Source organism: Salvelinus fontinalis, chromosome 10, assembly GCF_029448725.1.
Source record: "Salvelinus fontinalis isolate EN_2023a chromosome 10, ASM2944872v1, whole genome shotgun sequence".
Lineage (NCBI taxonomy): Eukaryota > Metazoa > Chordata > Actinopteri > Salmoniformes > Salmonidae > Salvelinus > Salvelinus fontinalis.
The window spans coordinates 28533955-28555596 of record NC_074674.1 but is presented as its reverse complement, the minus strand read 5'-3'; the positions used below and the strand labels follow the sequence as shown (position 1 = coordinate 28555596).

General features: G+C 44.3%; 1 protein-coding gene and 1 pseudogene across 1 annotated transcript in view; both read left to right on the top strand.

Annotated features, from left to right (window-relative positions):
* Positions 1 to 16863, top strand: part of LOC129863928 (sodium/potassium/calcium exchanger 3-like) — a gene marked incomplete in the record, with an annotated part of 27928 nt that extends 11065 nt beyond the window's left edge. The window contains 12 exon segments of the mRNA XM_055936368.1: positions 133 to 236; positions 446 to 520; positions 706 to 731; positions 1862 to 1915; positions 2022 to 2164; positions 3948 to 4114; positions 4224 to 4467; positions 5584 to 5750; positions 5879 to 5993; positions 6114 to 6226; positions 6308 to 6373; positions 13875 to 16863. Coding sequence (XP_055792343.1) covers positions 133 to 236; positions 446 to 520; positions 706 to 731; positions 1862 to 1915; positions 2022 to 2164; positions 3948 to 4114; positions 4224 to 4467; positions 5584 to 5750; positions 5879 to 5993; positions 6114 to 6226; positions 6308 to 6373; positions 13875 to 13985 — 1385 coding nt within the window.
* A 415-nt stretch (positions 16864 to 17278) lies between these two features.
* On the top strand, positions 17279 to 21180 carry LOC129863269 (muscarinic acetylcholine receptor M3-like; annotated as a pseudogene).
* The last annotated feature ends 462 nt before the right edge of the window (positions 21181 to 21642 follow it).

The following is a 21642-nucleotide window of genomic DNA, read 5'->3' as shown; positions in this document are numbered from 1 at the left end:
TGTCAGCAGAGTCAATATGAATGGTCTTTCATTCTACATCAACGTATAGAACACATTGGGATAACCGTTGGTTTCATCCACTAAAATGTAATTGTCACTACAGCCCCTCCCACACCTCTCTTTCCATCTCAGGTGTGTTCATCACTAAAGGAGACGTGGGGGTCGGCACCATCGTGGGTTCAGCTGTCTTCAACATCCTGGTCATCATTGGTGTTTGTGGCATCTTTGCGGGCCAGGTAGAGACCTGTCAGAGACTACACACCTTTATGGTCTTAACAGTGTAGCTAGCCATGGCTGAAGAGCTCATGAATACATGGAAACGTATTTTAGAAATGATTCTACACATGCACTGGCTGAGTGAACCTGAGGACTTCACCTTGATTTAGCTGTGTGTTGGTTGTCTGTTAGTGGAATCTCTCTCTGTGTGGCTCCTCCCCCTCTGCAGACGGTGGTTCTGACGTGGTGGTCTCTGTTCAGGGACTCCACCTACTACATCTTCTCTGTGCTGGCTCTCATCCTGGTGAGGCAGACAAGGGAGGGAGGAGGGGAAATTAAGACCACACAATCAAATGCATTTAGAGACCAGTATACAGTAGCTTACTTGTGCTCTACAATTACAGTGCTGTATAATCTGCCTGTACATAGTGAAATGATGGCATGAAATGCAGCTGTGACTATTTTAATGTGTTAACTTTCTCTTTGTAGGTTATATACGATGCAAAAGTTGTCTGGTGAGTTTTATCATGATTAATGCTGCCAAAAGTCTCAATGTTACACGTCAGAATTGTAAAATTACAGTAAAATAGCAGTTTGCCGGTTTTAGGTGGTAGTTGAACTGTTTACTGGTTTTAGGTGGTAGTTGAACTGTTTACTGGTTTTAGGTGGTAGTTGAACTGTTTACTGGTTTTAGGTGGTAGTTGAACTGTTTACTGGTTTTAGGTGGTAATTGAACTGTTTACTGGTTTTAGGTGGTAGTGTGACAGGTTAAAGGAAATACTAATAGCCTGTTATACATTAAACAGTATTAGTAAATTCATAGTATGTGAGGATCTTAAAACATCTAAGGTTAAGAAGATCATGCATTCAGTATTAGTTGATAGATTGATAACATTTATATAATTGTGTTAAAATCCGTCAAGCATACAAAGGGTACGAATTGTGAGGGGAATGTGTAAACGTTATGTTGATTACTTTATGTTGTCGTGGGTAAAAGTGTTAATCTGTGATCTACTAAATGCTCTTAATCTATGAGCCTGAGATCGATTGCTCTGGTCTCCACTCAAGTTCACGGAGAATTCTCTTTTTTTTTTTTTTTTTTTTGAACTGTGTATTTCTCTAATTGAACTGTTTACTGGTTTTAAGTGGTAGTTAAACTGTGTGTTTCTCTGATTTAACAGTTTACTGGTTTTAAGTGGTAGTTAAACTGTGTGTTTCTCTGATTGAACAGTTTACTGGTTTTAGGTTGTTGTTGAACTGTGTATTTCTCTAATTGAAATGTTTACTGGTTTTAGGTGGTAGTTGAACTGTGTATTTCTTTGATTGAACTGTTTACTGGTTTTAAGTGGTAGTTGAACTGTTTACAGGTTTTAGGTGGTAGTTGAACTGTGTATTTCTCTGATTGAGCTGTTTACTGGTTTTAAGTGGTAGTTGAACTGTTTACAGGTTTTAGGTGGTAGTTGAACTGTGTATTTCTCTGATTGAGCTGTTTACTGGTTTTAAGTGGTAGTTGAACTGTTTACAGGTTTTAGGTGGTAGTTGAACTGTGTATTTCTCTGATCGAACTGTTTACTGGTTTTAAGTGGTAGTTGAACTGTTTACTGGTTTTAGGTGGTAGTTGAACTGTGTATTTCTCTGATTGTAGGTGGGAGGCCGTGCTCCTAATGACCATGTATGGAGTTTACATTCTTATCATGAAGTGAGTATGCTGAAACACCTCTCACAAGAGTCCTAAATCTACAGAGCATGTAGCTAGTGTCTGCTTGTGCTATGTTTCTCATATGACAGCTGTTTTGTGGTTTCAGGTTCAACTCCCAGATCAGGGGATGTGTGCAACGTCGGTTTGGGGGCCCGGGTCAGTGCTGCCTTGTCAGTGAGGGACTCAGAGACGAGGAGATGGCAGAGGACGGACTCACCTGTAACACCAACATGGTGCTGCTCAGGAAAGGTCTGGATTGGAGCTCCTTACAGCTCTCACTGTCTGAGTGTTAGAAGCTGTGGCTGTTATTTTTATTTATTTTATTTTATTTAACCTTTATTTAACCAGGTAGGCAAATTGAGAACACGTTCTCATTTACAATTGCGACCTGGCCAAGATAAAGCAAAGCAGTTCGACACATACAACAACACATAGTTACACATGGAGTAAAAACAAACATATAGTCAATAATACAGTGAAAAAAAATAAGTCTATATACAATGTGAGCAAGTGAGGTGAGATAAGGGAGGTGAAGGCAAAAAGATATATGTATAAATAAATAAAATATAAAAAGGCCATGGAGGCGAAGTGAGTACAACACAGCAAGTAAAATAAAAAATAAAAAACACTGGAATGGTTGGTTTGCATTGGAAGAAAGTGCAAAGTAGAGACAGAAATAATGGGGTGCGAAGGAGCAAAATAAATTAATAAATAAATACAGTAGGTAAAGAGGTAGTTGTTTGGGCTAAATTGTAGATGGGTTATGTACAGGTGCAGTAATCTATGAGCTGCTCTGACAGCTGGTGCTTAAAGCTAGTGAGGGAGATAGGTGTTTCCAGTTTCAGAGATTTTTGTAGTTCGTTCCAGTCATTGGCAGCAGAGAACTGGAAGGAGAGGCGTCCAAAGGAAGAATTGGTTTTGGGGGTGACTAGAGAGATATACCTGCTGGAGCGCGTGCTACAGGTAGGTGCTGCTATGGTGACCAGCGAGCTGAGATAAGGGGGGACTTTACCTAGCAGGGTCTTGTAGATGACCTGGAACCAGTGGGTTTGGCGACGAGTATGAAGCGAGGGCCAGCCAACGAGAGTGTACAGGTCGCAGTGGTGGGTAGTATATGGGGCTTTGGTGACAAAACGGATGGCACTGTGATAGACTGCATCCAATTTATTGAGTAGGGTTTTGGAGGCTATTTTGTAAATGACATCACCGAAGTCGAGGATTGGTAGGATGGTCAGTTTTACAAGGGTATGTTTGGCAGCATGAGTAAAGGATGCTTTGTTGCGGAATAGGAAGCCAATTCTAGATTTGACTTTGGATTGGAGATGTTTGATGTGGGTCTGGAAGGAGAGTTTACAGTCTAACCAGACACCTAGGTATTTGTAGTTGTCCACATATTCTAAGTCAGAGCCGTCCAAAGTAGTGATGTTGGACAGGCGGGCAGGAGCAGGCAGCGATCGGTTGAAGAGCATGCATTTGGTTTTACTTGTATTTAAGAGCAGTTGGAGGCCACGGAAGGAGAGTTGTATGGCATTGAAGCTCGCCTGGAGGGTTGTTAACACAGTGTCAAAAGAAGGGCCAGAAGTATACAGAATAGTGTCGTCTGCGTAGAGGTGGATCAGAGAATCACCAGCAGCAAGAGCGACATCATTGATGTAAACAGAGAAGAGAGTCGGTCCAAGAATTGAACCCTGTGGCACCCCCATAGAGACTGCCAGAGGCCCGGACAACAGACCCTCCGATTTGACACACTGAACTCTATCAGAGAAGTAGTTGGTGAACCAGGCGAGGCAATCATTAGAGAAACCAAGGCTGTCGAGTCTGCCAATGAGGATGTGGTGATTGACAGAGTCAAAAGCCTTGGCCAGGTCAATGAATACGGCTGCACAGTATTGTTTCCTAATTGATTTCTATTGATTTTTTGTGCTCATTACAAGTCTCACAGTGCATTATAATCGCATCATAATGCATTATACCTGCCTATTGGCTTTAGGTAAAGTGTTACTCCTCTTCCCATCCCTCCCTCACCCTGCAGGACAACCCCAGGGTCAGGAGTCTCCTCCGGTGGTGATGGTGGACGAGCTCCTGATCCTCAACCCCCACCAGCTGTCCTTCTCCGAGGCCGGCCTGCGCATAATGATCAGCCCCCACTTCTCCCCTCGCACCAGGCTCACCATGGCAGGCCGTGTGCTCATCAGTGAGGTATTGGACTCAGACTGGAGGAACATCAACAAGGGGCTACATTAGCCACTATGGAGTGCTAATGTGCACTCTCACTCTCTCTCACTCTCTCTCTCTCTTTCCCACACAGAGACAGAGATTGATCAGGAGTCCCAACAGCCAGCTGGACGGGGAGGCCAGCCCAGCGGCAGGGGGCACCCCTCTAAAGGGGTTGGGCTCTGGAGGTCTGGAGAATGGGGGCAGTGTGGAGAAGCAGATCCCTGACAGGGCCAGGGTAGGGGATGCAGGGGCAGAGAAGCCAGGAGCGGAGGGCTGTCACACTGAGGAAGAGGAGGATGATGATGATGGGCCATTCAGGCCTCTGCATTGGCCAGGTGATATAACAAAATCTGAAAATACTCTGGATACATTCAGTAACATTGTAAAATGTGGGGTAGGTGCAACATAAGACAAAACCAATTACAAGGGTTTGAAGTATCTCTAAGTGGCCACTCGCCTCTCTAAAGTGTGCACAGTTCCAACGCAATTTCAATGCACTTTTATGACTATAAAGTGTTTTTTTTAGCTCTCCTAGCTGTGAGAAACTAGAACAAGCACACTTGTAGTAGTTGAATTTGGAACACAACCCTGCATCGCCGCCATCACACAATTACGGTTGTTGTTTACGCAATCCAAAAACGGTCCATTGCAAATCGCATCCTGGGTTAGGTGGGCATGATTTGAAGGCATGTTCTATTGACAACATGACTTAGTTATGAAATATGATCTTGTTAGGCTTGTGTTTGGCTTTCACAAGGCCTCACAAAACAGATGGTCATTTTGGTTCTCATAGAAAGGAGTCATGAGTGCAGTCAGGTGTGTGTGCAACGGTAAATTTGCTTCACAATACTGTTCAGAAAAACCACGGGTATGACGCCGTGTAATCTTGTAACTCTACATCAAACATAGTGATCATAAACGTTGACACGGTATATGACATGAGTTTTAGGATTTGAACATGTGAAGTACACATTTGGACTCACAGGTGTTTGGATTGCTTTTCTGGCATCAAAGCGGTATTTATTGTAATCCTCAACGCCTCATCTTTCAAAATACATTGAGTCATCTTAATATACAGCATTTCCCTCACTCAGACAACAAAAAATGTGTAAAGGTTGCCCAATTAGCGGGAGGGATGGGAGCATGTTGTGCGCGGTGCTCAAGTTCAGAACAGCTGTCAGTCAAAACCCATACACAGCTGTGAAGCGCAGAGCCAGACCTCTGACATCATGTATAACAGGTTACTGTACAGTCACTGCTTTCCAATTTTAGCACTTATTAGTGCCCAAATCTGCCATTTTCAACCCGTATACGGGTACGAGTGTAAAAGGCTACAGATAATTTCCCTGACGTTCGCTGAAATTGCATTAGAGGAAAACAAAGTGGGTGTCGGCTCTGGTATGTTCTGGTCTGTGACCGACAGTATATTGTTGTTCATGTGTGTATGGCAGGGGGTTGCTGTGCGCGGGTCAAGTGGCTGATCTCGTGGCCCCTGGGCCTGCTGCTGTACTGCACTGTGCCTAACTGTGTGTACCCACGCTGGCACCGCTGGTTCATGGTCACCTTCGTGGCCTCCACCCTGTGGATAGCCATCTTCTCCTACCTCATGGTGTGGATGGTAAGGACTCACAGCAGAGCCGTAAGGCCATATTGGAACTTCTCCTTGAAATGTTCCAGGAGTTGTAGGATAATATTGAGAGGGTGAGTGTGTGTGGTGTCTCTGATCTAGCTGTGTGTGCCCACTAGGTCACCATCATCAGCTACACACTAGACATCCCAGACTACATCATGGGCATCACCTTCCTGGCAGCGGGCACCAGTGTGCCAGACTGCATGGCCAGCCTCATTGTAGCTCGGCAAGGTACCAGTCATCCTCTCTTTTCAACTTCCTCTCATCTTCAGACTCCTGACCACCCTCTTGACGTCCTGGTGGTGTAGTGTAGACTGCTTTAGTTTGACTTTACTCTCCCTCTCTCCTCAGGTTTGGGGGACATGGCGGTGTCTAACTCCATTGGCAGTAATATCTTTGACATCCTGTTGGGGCTGGGTTTTCCCTGGGCTCTGCGCACTCTGGTGGTGGACAACGGATCATTGGTGGGTTCATTAAAACTCTCTCTCTATGGACATTTAACAATCATCGACATCTGACCCCTCTCATCCTCCTCTTCTTCACAGGTCTACATCAATAACAAGGGCCTGGTGTATTCTGTCGTCCTGCTGCTGGCCTCTGTCTTCCTCACAGTAAGTGTGTGTGCATGCGTTCGTGCCACCATCAGTTACTGTTTCACTGGACATCTGGTTCTGACCATCATTTAACCACATAACACACGTATCACAATTCTATTGGTGTTTCACAATTTTATTGGTGTTTCACTTTTTACAAGTCTTTTCTTACACACCACAAACACAGGATGATCATAGTTTTACTGGTATTTAAGGTTTTTACAAGATATTTGTTATGGACAACAAGCAGGATGGCGGCAAACAAGACAGAGTCTTTCTGGAGCAGGGTGTGGTTCCGGTGTTATGATACTGATGGTTTGTACCATTGTGGCTACCACAGCACCAACTAGTTGTCGGGGATTAAAGTTGTTGACAACTGTAGCATTTTAGCTAAGCCTATCTATAACCCTTTTCCTTACCTATACCTCCATCTCCTAACCTGCCACATTAGTTATCCTAACCTGCCACGTTAGTTCTCCTAACCTGCCACGTTAGTTCTCCTAACCTGCCACGTTAGTTCTCCTAACCTGCCACGTTAGTTATCCTAACCTGCCACGTTAGTTATCCTAACCTGCCACGTTAGTTCTCCTAACCTGCCACGTTAGTTCTCCTAACCTGCCACGTTAGTTTGCCTAACCTGTCACATTAGTTATCCTAACCTGCCACGTTAGTTCTGATAACCTGCCACGTTAGTTCTCCTAACCTGCCACGTTAGTTCTCCTAACCTGCCACGTTAGTTCTCCTAACCTGCCACGTTAGTTCTCCTAACCTGCCACGTTAGTTCTCCTAACCTGCCACGTTAGTTCTCCTAACCTGCCACGTTAGTTCTAACCTGCCACGTTAGTTCTAACCTGCTACGTTAGTTCTAACCTGCTACGTTAGTTCTCCTAACCTGCTACGTTAGTTCTAACCTGCTACGTTAGTTCTAACCTGCCACGTTAGTTCTCCTAACCTGCCACGTTAGTTCTCCTAACCTGCCACGTTAGTTCTCCTAACCTGCCACGTTAGTTCTCCTAACCTGCCACGTTAGTTCTCCTAACCTGCCACGTTAGTTCTCCTAACCTGCCACGTTAGTTCTCCTAACCTGCCACGTTAGTTATCCTAACCTGCCACGTTAGTTATCCTAACCTGCCACGTTAGTTTGCCTAACCTGTCACGTTAGTTCTGATAACCTGCCACGTTAGTTCTGATAACCTGCCACGTTAGTTCTCCTAACCTGCCACGTTAGTTCTCCTAACCTGCCACGTTAGTTCTCCTAACCTGCCACGTTAGTTCTCCTAACCTGCCACGTTAGTTCTCCTAACCTGCCACGTTAGTTCTAACCTGCTACGTTAGTTCTAACCTGCTACGTTAGTTCTAACCTGCTACGTTAGTTCTAACCTGCCACGTTAGTTCTAACCTGCCACGTTAGTTCTAACCTGCCACGTTAGTTCTAACCTGCCACGTTAGTTCTAACCTGCTACGTTAGTTCTCCTAACCTGCCACGTTAGTTCTAACCTGCCACGTTAGTTCTAACCTGCCACGTTAGTTCTAACCTGCCACGTTAGTTCTCCTAACCTGCTACGTTAGTTCTCCTAACCTGCTACGTTAGTTCTCCTAACCTGCTACGTTAGTTCTCCTAACCTGCTACGTTAGTTCTCCTAACCTGCTACGTTAGTTCTCCTAACCTGCTACGTTAGTTCTAACCTGCCACGTTAGTTCTAACCTGCCACGTTAGTTCTAACCTGCCACGTTAGTTCTAACCTGCTACGTTAGTTCTAACCTGCTACGTTAGTTCTAACCTGCTACGTTAGTTCTAACCTGCCACGTTAGTTCTCCTAACCTGCCACGTTAGTTCTCCTAACCTGCCACGTTAGTTCTCCTAACCTGCCACGTTAGTTCTCCTAACCTGCCACGTTAGTTCTCCTAACCTGCCACATTAGTTCTCCTAACCTGCCACATTAGTTCTCCTAACCTGCCACATTTGTTCTCCTAACCTACCAATTTAGTTTGCCTAACCTGTCACGTTAGTTATCCTAACCTGCCACATTTGTTCTCCTAACCTACCAAGTTAGTTCGCCTAACCTGTCACGTTAGTTCTCCTAACCTGACACATTAGTTCTCCTAACCTGCCACGTTAGTTATCCTAACCTGCCACATTAGTTATCCTAACCTGCCACATTTGTTCTCCTAACCTACCAAGTTAGTTTGCCTAACCTGTCACGTTAGTTATCCTAACATGCCACATTAGTTCTCCTAACCTGCCACATTAGTTCTCCTAACCTGCCACATTTGTTCTCCTAACCTACCAAGTTAGTTCGCCTAACCTGTCACGTTAGTTATCCTAACCTGCCACATTAGTTATCCTAACCTGCCACGTTAGTTCTAACCTGCCACCTTAGTTCTCCTAACCTGCCACCTTAGTTCTCCTAACCTGCCACATTATTTCTCCTAACCTGCCACATTAGTTATCCTAACCTGCCACATTAGTTATCCTAACCTGCCACGTTAGTTCTAACCTGCCACGTTAGTTCTAACCTGCCATGTTAGTTCTAACCTGCCACCTTAGTTCTCCTAACCTGCCACCTTAGTTCTCCTAACCTGCCACCTTAGTTCTCCTAACCTGCCACATTATTTCTCCTAACCTGTCACGTTAGTTATCCTAACCTGCCACATTTGTTCTCCTAACCTACCAAGTTAGTTTGCCTAACCTGTCACGTTAGTTATCCTAACCTGACACATTAGTTATCCTAACCTGCCACGTTAGTTCTAACCTGCCACCTTAGTTCTCCTAACCTGCCACCTTAGTTCTCCTAACCTGCCACCTTAGTTCTCCTAACCTGCCACCTTAGTTATCCTAACCTGCCACGTTAGTTCTAACCTGCCACCTTAGTTCTCCTAACCTGCCACCTTAGTTCTCCTAACCTGCCACCTTAGTTCTCCTAACCTGCCACCTTAGTTCTCCTAACCTGCCACGTTAGTTTGCCTAACCTGTCACATTAGTTTGCCTAACCTGTCACATTAGTTATCCTAACCTGCCACGTTAGTTCTGATAACCTGCCACGTTAGTTCTGATAACCTGCCACGTTAGTTCTCCTAACCTGCCACGTTTGTTCTCCTAACCTGCCACATTAGTTCTAACCTGCTACGTTAGTTCTAACCTGCCACGTTAGTTCTAACCTGCTACATTAGTTCTCCTAACCTGCTACGTTAGTTCTCCTAACCTGCTACGCTAGTTCTAACCTGCTACGTTAGTTCTAACCTGCCACGTTAGTTCTAACCTGCTACGTTAGTTCTAACCTGCTACGTTAGTTCTAACCTGCCACGTTAGTTCTAACCTGCTACGTTAGTTCTAACCTGCTACGTTAGTTCTAACCTGCCACGTTAGTTCTAACCTGCCACGTTAGTTCTAACCTGCTACGTTAGTTCTAACCTGCTACGTTAGTTCTAACCTGCCACGTTAGTTATCCTAACCTGCCACATTAGTTATCCTAACCTGCCACGTTAGTTCTAACCTGCCACGTTAGTTCTAACCTGCCACGTTAGTTCTAACCTGCCATGTTAGTTCTAACCTGCCACCTTAGTTCTCCTAACCTGCCACCTTAGTTCTCCTAACCTGCCACCTTAGTTCTCCTAACCTGCCACATTATTTCTCCTAACCTGTCACGTTAGTTATCCTAACCTGCCACATTTGTTCTCCTAACCTACCAAGTTAGTTTGCCTAACCTGTCACGTTAGTTATCCTAACCTGACACATTAGTTATCCTAACCTGCCACGTTAGTTCTAACCTGCCACCTTAGTTCTCCTAACCTGCCACCTTAGTTCTCCTAACCTGCCACCTTAGTTCTCCTAACCTGCCACCTTAGTTTGCCTAACCTGTCACATTAGTTTGCCTAACCTGTCACATTAGTTATCCTAACCTGCCACGTTAGTTCTGATAACCTGCCACGTTAGTTCTGATAACCTGCCACGTTAGTTCTCCTAACCTGCCACGTTTGTTCTCCTAACCTGCCACATTAGTTCTAACCTGCTACGTTAGTTCTAACCTGCCACGTTAGTTCTAACCTGCTACATTAGTTCTCCTAACCTGCTACGTTAGTTCTCCTAACCTGCTACGCTAGTTCTAACCTGCTACGTTAGTTCTAACCTGCCACGTTAGTTCTAACCTGCTACGTTAGTTCTAACCTGCCACGTTAGTTCTAACCTGCCACGTTAGTTCTAACCTGCTACGTTAGTTCTAACCTGCCACGTTAGTTCTAACCTGCCACGTTAGTTCTAACCTGCTACGTTAGTTCTAACCTGCTACGTTAGTTCTAACCTGCTTTAGTTCTAACCTGCTACGTTAGTTCTAACCTGCCACGTTAGTTCTCCTAACCTGCCACGTTAGTTCTCCTAACCTGCCACGTTAGTTCTCCTAACCTGCCACGTTAGTTCTCCTAACCTGCCACGTTAGTTCTCCTAACCTGCCACATTAGTTCTCCTAACCTGCCACATTAGTTCTCCTAACCTGCCACATTAGTTCTCCTAACCTACCAAGTTAGTTTGCCTAACCTGTCACGTTAGTTATCCTAACCTGCCACATTTGTTCTCCTAACCTACCAAGTTAGTTTGCCTAACCTGTCACGTTAGTTCTCCTAACCTGACACATTAGTTCTCCTAACCTGCCACGTTAGTTTTAACCTGCCACATTAGTTATCCTAACCTGCCACCTTAGTTCTCCTAACCTGCCACATTAGTTCTCCTAACCTGCCACATTAGTTATCCTAACCTGCCACGTTAGTTTTAACCTGCCACATTAGTTATCCTAACCTGCCACGTTAGTTCCGCTAACCTGCCACGTTAGTTCTAACCTGCTACGTTAGTTCTAACCTGCCACGTTAGTTCTAACCTGCTACGTTAGTTCTAACCTGCTACGTTAGTTCTAACCTGCTACGTTAGTTCTAACCTGCCACGTTAGTTCTAACCTGCTACGTTAGTTCTAACCTGCTACGTTAGTTCTAACCTGCTACGTTAGTTCTAACCTGCTACGTTAGTTCTAACCTGCTACGTTAGTTCTAACCTGCTACGTTAGTTCTAACCTGCTACGTTAGTTCTAACCTGCTACGTTAGTTCTAACCTGCTACGTTAGTTCTAACCTGCTACGTTAGTTCTAACCTGCCACGTTAGTTCTCCTAACCTGCCACATTAGTTCTAACCTGCTACGTTAGTTCTAACCTGCTACGTTAGTTCTAACCTGCTACGTTAGTTCTAACCTGCTACGTTAGTTCTAACCTGCCACGTTAGTTCTAACCTGCTACGTTAGTTCTAACCTGCTACGTTAGTTCTAACCTGCTACGTTAGTTCTAACCTGCCACGTTAGTTCTCCTAACCTGCCACGTTAGTTCTCCTAACCTGCCACATTAGTTCTCCTAACCTGCCACATTAGTTCTCCTAACCTGCCACATTAGTTCTCCTAACCTGCCACATTAGTTCTCCTAACCTGCCACATTAGTTCTCCTAACCTGCCACATTAGTTCTCCTAACCTGCCACATTTGTTCTCCTAACCTACCAAGTTAGTTCGCCTAACCTGTCACGTTAGTTATCCTAACCTGCCACATTAGTTATCCTAACCTGCCACATTTGTTCTCCTAACCTACCAAGTTAGTTTGCCTAACCTGTCACGTTAGTTATCCTAACATGCCACATTAGTTCTCCTAACCTGCCACATTAGTTCTCCTAACCTGCCACATTAGTTCTCCTAACCTGCCACATTTGTTCTCCTAACCTACCAAGTTAGTTCGCCTAACCTGTCACGTTAGTTATCCTAACCTGCCACATTAGTTATCCTAACCTGCCACGTTAGTTCTAACCTGCCACCTTAGTTCTCCTAACCTGCCACCTTAGTTCTCCTAACCTGCCACCTTAGTTCTCCTAACCTGCCACCTTAGTTCTCCTAACCTGCCACCTTAGTTCTCCTAACCTGCCACATTATTTCTCCTAACCTGCCACATTAGTTATCCTAACCTGCCACGTTAGTTCTAACCTGCCATGTTAGTTCTAACCTGCCACCTTAGTTCTCCTAACCTGCCACCTTAGTTCTCCTAACCTGCCACATTATTTCTCCTAACCTGTCACGTTAGTTCTCCTAACCTGCCACATTTGTTCTCCTAACCTACCAAGTTAGTTTGCCTAACCTGTCACGTTAGTTATCCTAACATGCCACATCAGTTCTCCTAACCTGCCACATTAGTTCTCCTAACCTGCCACATTTGTTCTCCTAACCTACCAAGTTAGTTCACCTAACCTGTCACGTTAGTTATCCTAACCTGCCACATTAGTTATCCTAACCTGCCACGTTAGTTCTAACCTGCCACCTTAGTTCTCCTAACCTGCCACCTTAGTTCTCCTAACCTGCCACATTATTTCTCCTAACCTGCCACATTAGTTTTCCTAACCTGCCACGTTAGTTCTAACCTGCCATGTTAGTTCTAACCTGCCACCTTAGTTCTCCTAACCTGCCACCTTAGTTATCCTAACCTGCCACATTAGTTATCCTAACCTGCCACGTTAGTTCTAACCTGCCACCTTAGTTCTCCTAACCTGCCACCTTAGTTCTCCTAACCTGCCACATTATTTCTCCTAACCTGTCACGTTAGTTATCCTAACCTGCTACATTTGTTCTCCTAACCTACCAAGTTAGTTCGCCTAACCTGTCACGTTAGTTATCCTAACCTGCCACATTAGTTATCCTAACCTGCCACATTTGTTCTCCTAACCTACCAAGTTAGTTTGCCTAACCTGTCACGTTAGTTCTCCTAACCTGCCACGTTAGTTCTCCTAACCTGCCACATTTGTTCTCCTAACCTACCAAGTTAGTTCGCCTAACCTGTCACGTTAGTTATCCTAACCTGCCACGTTAGTTCTAACCTGCCACGTTAGTTCTAACCTGCCACCTTAGTTCTCCTAACCTGCCACCTTAGTTCTCCTAACCTGCCACCTTAGTTCTCCTAACCTGCCACCTTAGTTCTCCTAACCTGCCACCTTAGTTCTCCTAACCTGCCACCTTAGTTCTCCTAACCTGCCACCTTAGTTCTCCTAACCTGCCACATTAGTTATCCTAACCTGCCACGTTAGTTTTAACCTGCCACATTAGTTATCCTAACCTGCCACGTTAGTTCCGCTAACCTGCCACGTTAGTTCTAACCTGCCACATTAGTTCTCCTAACCTGCCATGTTTGTTCTAACCTGCCATGTTTGTTCTAACCTGCCACGTTAGTTCTAACCTGCCACATTAGTTATCCTAACCTGCCACATTAGTTCTCCTAACCTGTCATGTTAGTTCTCCTAACCTGCTATTTAAACAAACCATCAGTATCACCATACCGGTGCTAGACAAGTTCATTGTGTGGCTCCATCTCTTATGCAATCACCCAGTCATAGCCAAGCTATTCCTCTCTTTACCTCATGCAACTTTTCTTTCCCATTTCCATTAAACCCCTCTCCATCTGCCCATCCCCTGTTCTCTCTTCACCTCCCCCTCTTCCCTTCTTACCTCCCAGGTCATGAGTGTCCATCTGAACCACTGGAAGCTGGACCGCCGTCTGGGCCTGGGGCTGATATTACTCTATGCCATCTTCCTGCTCTGCTCCATCTTCTTTGGGCAGATGTGAGGCTGACGCTGGGGTCGAATGTCAACCCTGATTTGCCTTCCTGTCAGCTGCCACGTCCAGGAGTCCTCTGTCTCCCTGAGATACTCTGTCCTAAAGCCAAAAAAAACAGCCTCAGCTACATCATGCTACAGTTAACATGTGATGTTCCACAAACAGGATATCCTTGGGTGACATTGTACACAAATACACACACACGTTTTACTATCCTTGTGGGGACCTAAAATTTTCCCTAACCCTTGCCCTAATCCTAAATAGCCTTTGTCCACAAGGGAGAATTTTCCTTGTGGGGACTTCCGGATAGTTTCAGTCTCTCTCTCTCAGTCTCTCTCTCTCTGTCTCTCAGTGGTGACTCTTGGGGATTTTAAGGTCCCCTCAAGGATAGAAGAACCTACTCACATGCACACACACGCACACACACAGCAGTCTTTTCTATAGCACAAACCTTTTTCTTCCGAAGTTTGGTGTTTTAATACGTAGCAACACCTAATGTTCAGCAGTGACCAATGGAAAAATAATACAGTAGACTAATCCTCGTTTCTTGACCTTACGTTTGGAACGCCCGTGTTTGTTTTCAATGTATGACCTAGCTGACATTACGTTGTTGTGTGGTGATACAGTGTGTACATTTGTGCAAATGTTTAGCAGTGCTGGGGTACAGTGGAGCATAGAACTGTCAGTAAGGTACTATGAACGAAGCAATAAGAAAAATGGACGTTGTTAACGTATCATAGACTTATAATAGAAGAAGTATTCGTAAGAGATGCAGATTATGTGACTAGAATTTGTAAAGTGACTGACCGAGTTCCTCCAAAGAGGATTCATTAATCATGTTTTGCCTCACAACATGTACTGTTACAAACTAAGTAAATAATAGGCTAACGTGAAATCTACGATTTTAGCATTTTTAGAAGTGTTATTACTATTGACTACATGTTTCTATGAGTGTCACAACCTTTGATATCATGCGTACGGGTCTGTTGTAATAGTTCACTACGTTTAGGGACGATCAGTGTTTGTATTACTGTACAATGATTATTAGGTCTACAAGACCCTACTTTTTACTGTTTCTAAATGTTTACTAAATATTTTACATAGTTTTACAAAAAATTTACGTCAGACAGACTAGATTTGTGGTGTTTTTGATATAAGCACTAAATAACATATTCTTCCCATGATATTTGTGAGAATATCATATACTGTAACTGAAAAATGAAGTATATTTTTGTCACTTTGTAAAGTGATACTAAATAAGACTGACACTTCAGATCAGCACAGTCCACCTATATCTGATGAAAGGAGAATGAGGTTATATTGAATTGTATCACTTTCTAAGCCACTATTCTATTTAAGCCAGCTAAGATCCTTTTTAGCACTGAACCGCCTTGATTTAGTATCTTTATTTATTATTTCCAAGAGATTTTATATATTTCTTTTGTCAAGTGCTTGTGATTACAATACTTTATACTATTTTGCAGAGCAAACCATTTTCTCAAAAACGTATAGGTATTTATTTACAGCATGAATATGATTTCCTGAAATAATTTAGATTTCAGATCAGATCAAATGACTCAAACTTTTTGCCAAATGAAAGGACTGCAGAATACATTCTTTATGTGATCAAACTATTGCACTGAACGAAAACATAAATGCAACATGCAACAATTTCAAAGAATGTACTGAGTTACAGTTTATATAAGGAAATTGAAATAAATTCATTAGGCCCTAATCAATGGATTTCACATGAATGGGCAGGGGCACAGCCATGGGTGGGCCTGGGAGGGCATAGGCCCAACCACTTGGGAGTCTGGCCCACCTACTGAGGAGCCAGGCCCAGCCAATCAGTATATGCTTTTCCCCACAAAAGGGCTTTATTACAGACAGGAGTACTCCTCAGTTTCATCAGTTGTCTGGGTGGCTGGTCTCAGACGATCCTACAGGTGAAGAAGCCGGATTTGGAGATCTTGGGCTGGCATGGTTACACGTGCTCTGCGGTTGTGAGGCCGGTTGGATGTACTCCCAAATTCTCTAAAGCGACGATGGAGGTGGCTTATGGTAGAGAAATGAACATTCAATTCTCTGGCAACAGCTCTGGTGGACATTCCTGCAGTCAGCATGCCAATTGCACGCTCCCTCAAAACTTGAGACATCTGTGGCATTGTGTTGTGTGACAGAGTGGCCTTTTATTGTCCCCAGCACAAGGTGCCCATGTGTAATGATCATGCTGTTTAATCAGCTTCTTGATATGCCACACCTGTTAGGTGGATGTATTATTTTCGCAAAGCAGAAATGCTCACTAATAGGGATGTAATCAAATTTGTTTTCAAAATTTGAGAGAAATACGCTTTTTGTGCGTATGGAACATTTCTGGGATCTTTAATTTCAGCTCATGAAACATGGGACCAACACTTAACATGTTGCAATTATATTTTTGTTCAGTATAGTTCTGCTTTTTGATTTCAGCCACTCAACATTTTTTACATTTCAAATAAGGAGTAGAGGAGTAGAGACTGTTGAGTTGTACAGGCTGGTTGCTGGTGCTGCTAAGTATCCCAGGTTTAGTCACCTGTCGTATGTCCAGGGTAGTCCTTTATTAAGTACCTACTGAGATAGGAAGACCACCAAGGAGTCCCCACTACCAACCAACCAGTCATAAATCCTGCCTCTGTTAGCAGTTCAGGTCAGAGCACCAAATAAAACCCTGATTTAGTTCTCACATGGAAGATCTGTGTATGAAGTGTTGTTCCTCAATGTTTTATTCTGTTAGGTTGGAGCCGCCAGATATTCCAGCACTGAGATTCGTTACTTTAGACATGATCTCTGATCATTGAGAACTTTTGTATGTTGTTGAGTGCAATAAATAAAATCTGTGCAATAACAATCCATGTCTCTCTCCTTAAGTCCTTAAGTTACTGTACATACAACTGTTAAGCTCTGAGAAGTGATGGGTGGGGCCCTCTGGGCATAGACGGCAATTCAATGTCTATTCCACGTTGGTTCGACATAATTTCATTGAAATGACGTGGAAACAACGTTGATTCAACCAGGGTGTGCCCAGTGGGAAGACAACAGGGGAAACAGTCCCAGTGTCAACCTCTAACTTTCACTGATTCCAGACCTGTCGTTTACTCATTAACCCCTGAGGAGCTGCAATAAGCTGTTACTAGCCTGATAGTCTCTCAAAGCAAATACATCCTTCTGATACGAGTCCAGAGGGAGCCATGCAGACAGAAACCCATCTCTGCTTACCATATGCTGCACACACTGCCATCCACTCATATACAGTACATGCACACATGCTGCAAGTACGTACGCACACACACGTTTCCCATCGCAGTCCTAATGATGAACATATTGGGGACTGAAACCCCCATTTCCTTATCTTCATTTGGATCCACAGATGAGAGGCTGGTAAATTGAAAATAACAAGGTAATTAAGTTTTCCCAGTTATAACAACAGATTATTTTTACAACTTATCCAGTGTGATATGGCATCATTCAATATGATACATTGTTCCTGGTGCTCTCAGGCACCAAACACAGCAGATGAAAGGGTTGTAAAAGTAATTTCATCCTTGTCATTGTACCAGGCCCATTGTACCAGGCCTGTCATTGTACCAGGTTGTGGATGTTAAACATAACAGCCAATCCATTCCCACTGCGCCAGCACTCTGAGCTCACAACAATATACAACTGTATGAATATTGTGTTGCAAATCACACGGCAGAAAACAAGTACAGATAAAATATTAGTTGAAAGATGATCTAGGGTTCAGATTTAAAATTCTGAAATACAGACATGCAGACTGGTGGAAAGACTGCGTGTGTGTGTGTGTATATGTGTGTGCGTGCATGCATGTGAATTAGTGAGAACAGAACTATGTAGATGTAACATTATAGCTTCCGTTCCTCTCCTCGGCCCTCTTTTGACCTCCTTTTCCACAGCAACCAGTGATCCGGGTCAACAGCATCAATGTTACAGTATAGCTTCCATCCCTCTCCTCGCCCCTACCTGGGCTCGAACCAGGGACCCTCTGCACACATCGACAACAGCCACCCTCGAAGCATCGTTACCCATCGCTCCACAAAAGCCGCGCCTTGCAGAGCAAGGGGAACAACTACTTCAAGGTCTCAGAGCGAGTGACGTCACCGATTGAAACGCTATTAGCGCGCACCACCGCTAACTAGCTAGCCATTTCACATCGGTTACATAGACCTACAGTTTAACCCAGTTATACTAAATATAATATATTCTAGATATCGTGCTCTTATTTATCATCATGTGTGTGAGTCCAATCAAGATTTCCAGGGTGATTACTTTGCCATGCACTTTAATAAACGCTTTATTGACATCTGTAAACATTGAGAAGTTATCTAAATGTGCTAATTTACTGGAGTACAGGAGTAAGTTGAAGGAAATTATTTGTGAGGTGGTAGCTGGATGTCAGCTGCTTGAGTTTGCATAGTAGCCTGCCTGACACATTATGTAGGCTACACATGTGGCAGGAACCTCTCGTTACATCGGTTTCTTCTGTACTCTTCATGTTTTATCTTCTAACACACCATGCTTCACCTTATCTTCTAAGAACACACCATGCCTCACCTTAGGACCAAGCCATTTGAGGAGCAATAATTCCTATGCATAATAAAATCTACACACAAACAGCAAGGTTGACCAAAATAGACACCGGCGGCAAAGTTTCTGTCATTGGATGGCCTATGACTAGTAACTCCTTTTCTATACTGTACCTTTACGACTTCAACCACAAGGGATTGACCATCGCATGAACCTGTTGTCTTATTATGGGTATATGGACACCATCCAATACAAGTGTAAGTGTTGATGCCACAGGAGGTTGGTGGTACCTTAATTGGGGAGGATGGGCTCATTGTAATGCCTGGAGTGAAATAAGTGGAAGGGTATCAAATACATTAAACAGACGGTTTCCACGTGTTTGATGTCATTTCATTTGCTCTGTTCCAGCGATTATTATGAGCCGTCCTCCCCTCAGCAGCCTCCACTGGTTGATGCATAACATAAACACTTGTTTAAAGCAGTCGTAAATTGAATTAATTATTGCAGCAGTAATCGTGACCATAAATAGTTTCTTTACAAGGTTTATTTTTGCATGAAGGGATACATTATTAGAGCGTGTAATTGAGCGGTGGATTTCTCCCTATCGAGTTTACCGTTCAGTATCAGTAGTCCTACAAGAACTACAACTAAGTTCATATCCCAAAGTATTCACAATTATCACAATTGCAATTTGCCACCATATACCAATACTGCTTATTTAAATTCTGTATGCAAACTAATTCTCCATCAGGAACATTATTGACTGACACATTTCTCTCCCTTTAAATCATATGCTCTTGTTAGCATACAGCAGTAAACTCATCAAACACTAACAGTTATGAAAAATAAATGTATCTTAGTAACAACATGTTACCTAGTCTGAGTCAACAGAAAGGCAGGACTTCAAACATGGTGTGTAAACTGAAGGGTTTACATATTAATGAGTTTCACAGAACTGTCCTTGCTGGAGAAATGATCATGGAATTTACTACAATGACATTTCTCTAATTATACCACCTGAACAGTTTTAAAACAAATTATCTAAATTCATGAGAAAACATGTATAAAAGTCATGGCTGTTGGAAACTGTTCCAGCTCATGACTGATCACCTGTTCTGCAGTTGGCCCTGAGGTGATAGCTTCAGGTCAGATGTCCTCATCAGCGATTCCCTGTCATAAAGAAGAATGACTTATGCTCCACCACTTCACTCAGCATCGCTTTGTGAAGGATGAACCACTCCTGTGTCTCCCAGACTAGTGAGATCACCGATGTGACAGCAGATCCATGGGGAGGGCATGAGATATGAGAAGTGGTGGTGATCGTACTCATCACAGGACCTCTCTCTTTGGTCACTATCATTGATCTCCTTCCAGGTCAACAGTGAACTACTGTAAGCAACTATTTCTTGCTGATCCTGGGAATGGTTTCTATGAGCCTCTACACTGTTTACATCATCATGGGACACTGGGGCCTGGGCCTGTTACGTCTGGCTGGCTGTGGACTATGTGGCTCTGTCATGAACCTGCTGGTCATCAACTTCGACCGCTTCTACTCCGTCATCAGACATCTCAGCTACAGGGCCGGGCAGCGTCATTCATCCTGTGAGGGCCAGCCATCTTGTTCTGGCCCCAAGTGGTGGGCAGGTGCTCGCAGGACAAGGGTGACTGCTCTATCCCGTTCCTGACCGAGCCTGCTCTCACATTCGGTATGGCCATCGCTGCCTTCTAGCTTCCTGTCACCATCATGGGCATCCTGTACTGGAAGACCTACTGGGAGATTGAGAAGCAAGCCCAGGTTCTGGAGTGGCTGCTGGGGTCTGGGAGCGGTGGAGGGGCCTCCCATGGATCTGAGGGAAGGGCTGTTTACTCCAGCAGCACCAAGAGCAGTGCGAGCAGGTCCAGGGAGGTGTCTGCTGGCAGGGAACAGAGCAGTGAGGGGTCTCAGGGCTGCTTCCTTGTGAGAGGAGCCTAAGCAGAGCAGGGAGAGGAGAATAGCAACACCAGGGGTAGCTAGAGGGAGGGCTGCAGAGACAGCACCTGTAATGTAGATGAGGAAGAACCTACTGTCGATGTCTCCTCCTCAGAGGAAGAACCAGTTCAGAAGCAGCAGGGGGTAAGCGCTAATTCAAGCCCTAAAACCATGATCCCACTAAGAGTCGTCCAGAGCAGGGACACTGGAGGGACCCACAAACCCATAACGTCTAGGGCAAGGGACAGTGCAGCTGGTCCACAGGGCAGGCAGTCCTCCCTGAGAGGCTCCATATCTTCAGACGCCAGACACTACAAGCAGACCAAAGCCAAGAGGAACATGACCATCTGGAAGAAGGCAGCTAGGACCCTGAGTGCTGTCCTTCTGGCCTTTATCCTGTCCTGGACACCCTAAAACACTATGGTGCTGGTGTCCATCTCCTACACTCTGTGCCTGAGAAGCTGTGGCAGCTGGGCGATTGGTTCTGCTACATCAACAGCACCATCAACCCAGTCTGCTACGCTCTCTGCAACGAGCACTTCTGTCACCTTCAAGACACTGCTTCTGTGCGGCCCCGGACAGAGGAACTGGGGAAGGGCTTATCACAGCAATCATGCCTCCTTCAGGACACACAAGATCAGCAGGACTGTCTGAACTTTTTCAAAGCTAGACTTCACCTGCTGGCTTAGGAAGAGTCAGATCTGCCCTAGTAAAAGACACCATGCATGCAAGCAAGGCGATGCTTTTGTAGAATTGCTTTTTTGTCTGTTAAAAAACCCAAAATAAACCGACTTGGTAAATGTGATGTGCATTGACATCTAGAACAGGCAATGGCAGAAAACCTACATAGATACTACTTTTAGGCAGTACCCCATCTTAAGAACATTACATTGCCTACATATATGGTATTCATGTAGTCTGTTTTTGCCGTGGACTATCTTCAATCCCTCCTACCCTCCCCCTCAGTTCCTCTCTATGGGTAAATTGGTCCATCCACGGCCTGAGGAAATCGCTTGTGTTTATGACATGGTGTTTATTGAAACAGCAGGGTTATGAATTGGTCCATGTGCCTTAATGTTACATCTGATCACCAAGACCAGGCCTTGTACTTTGCAA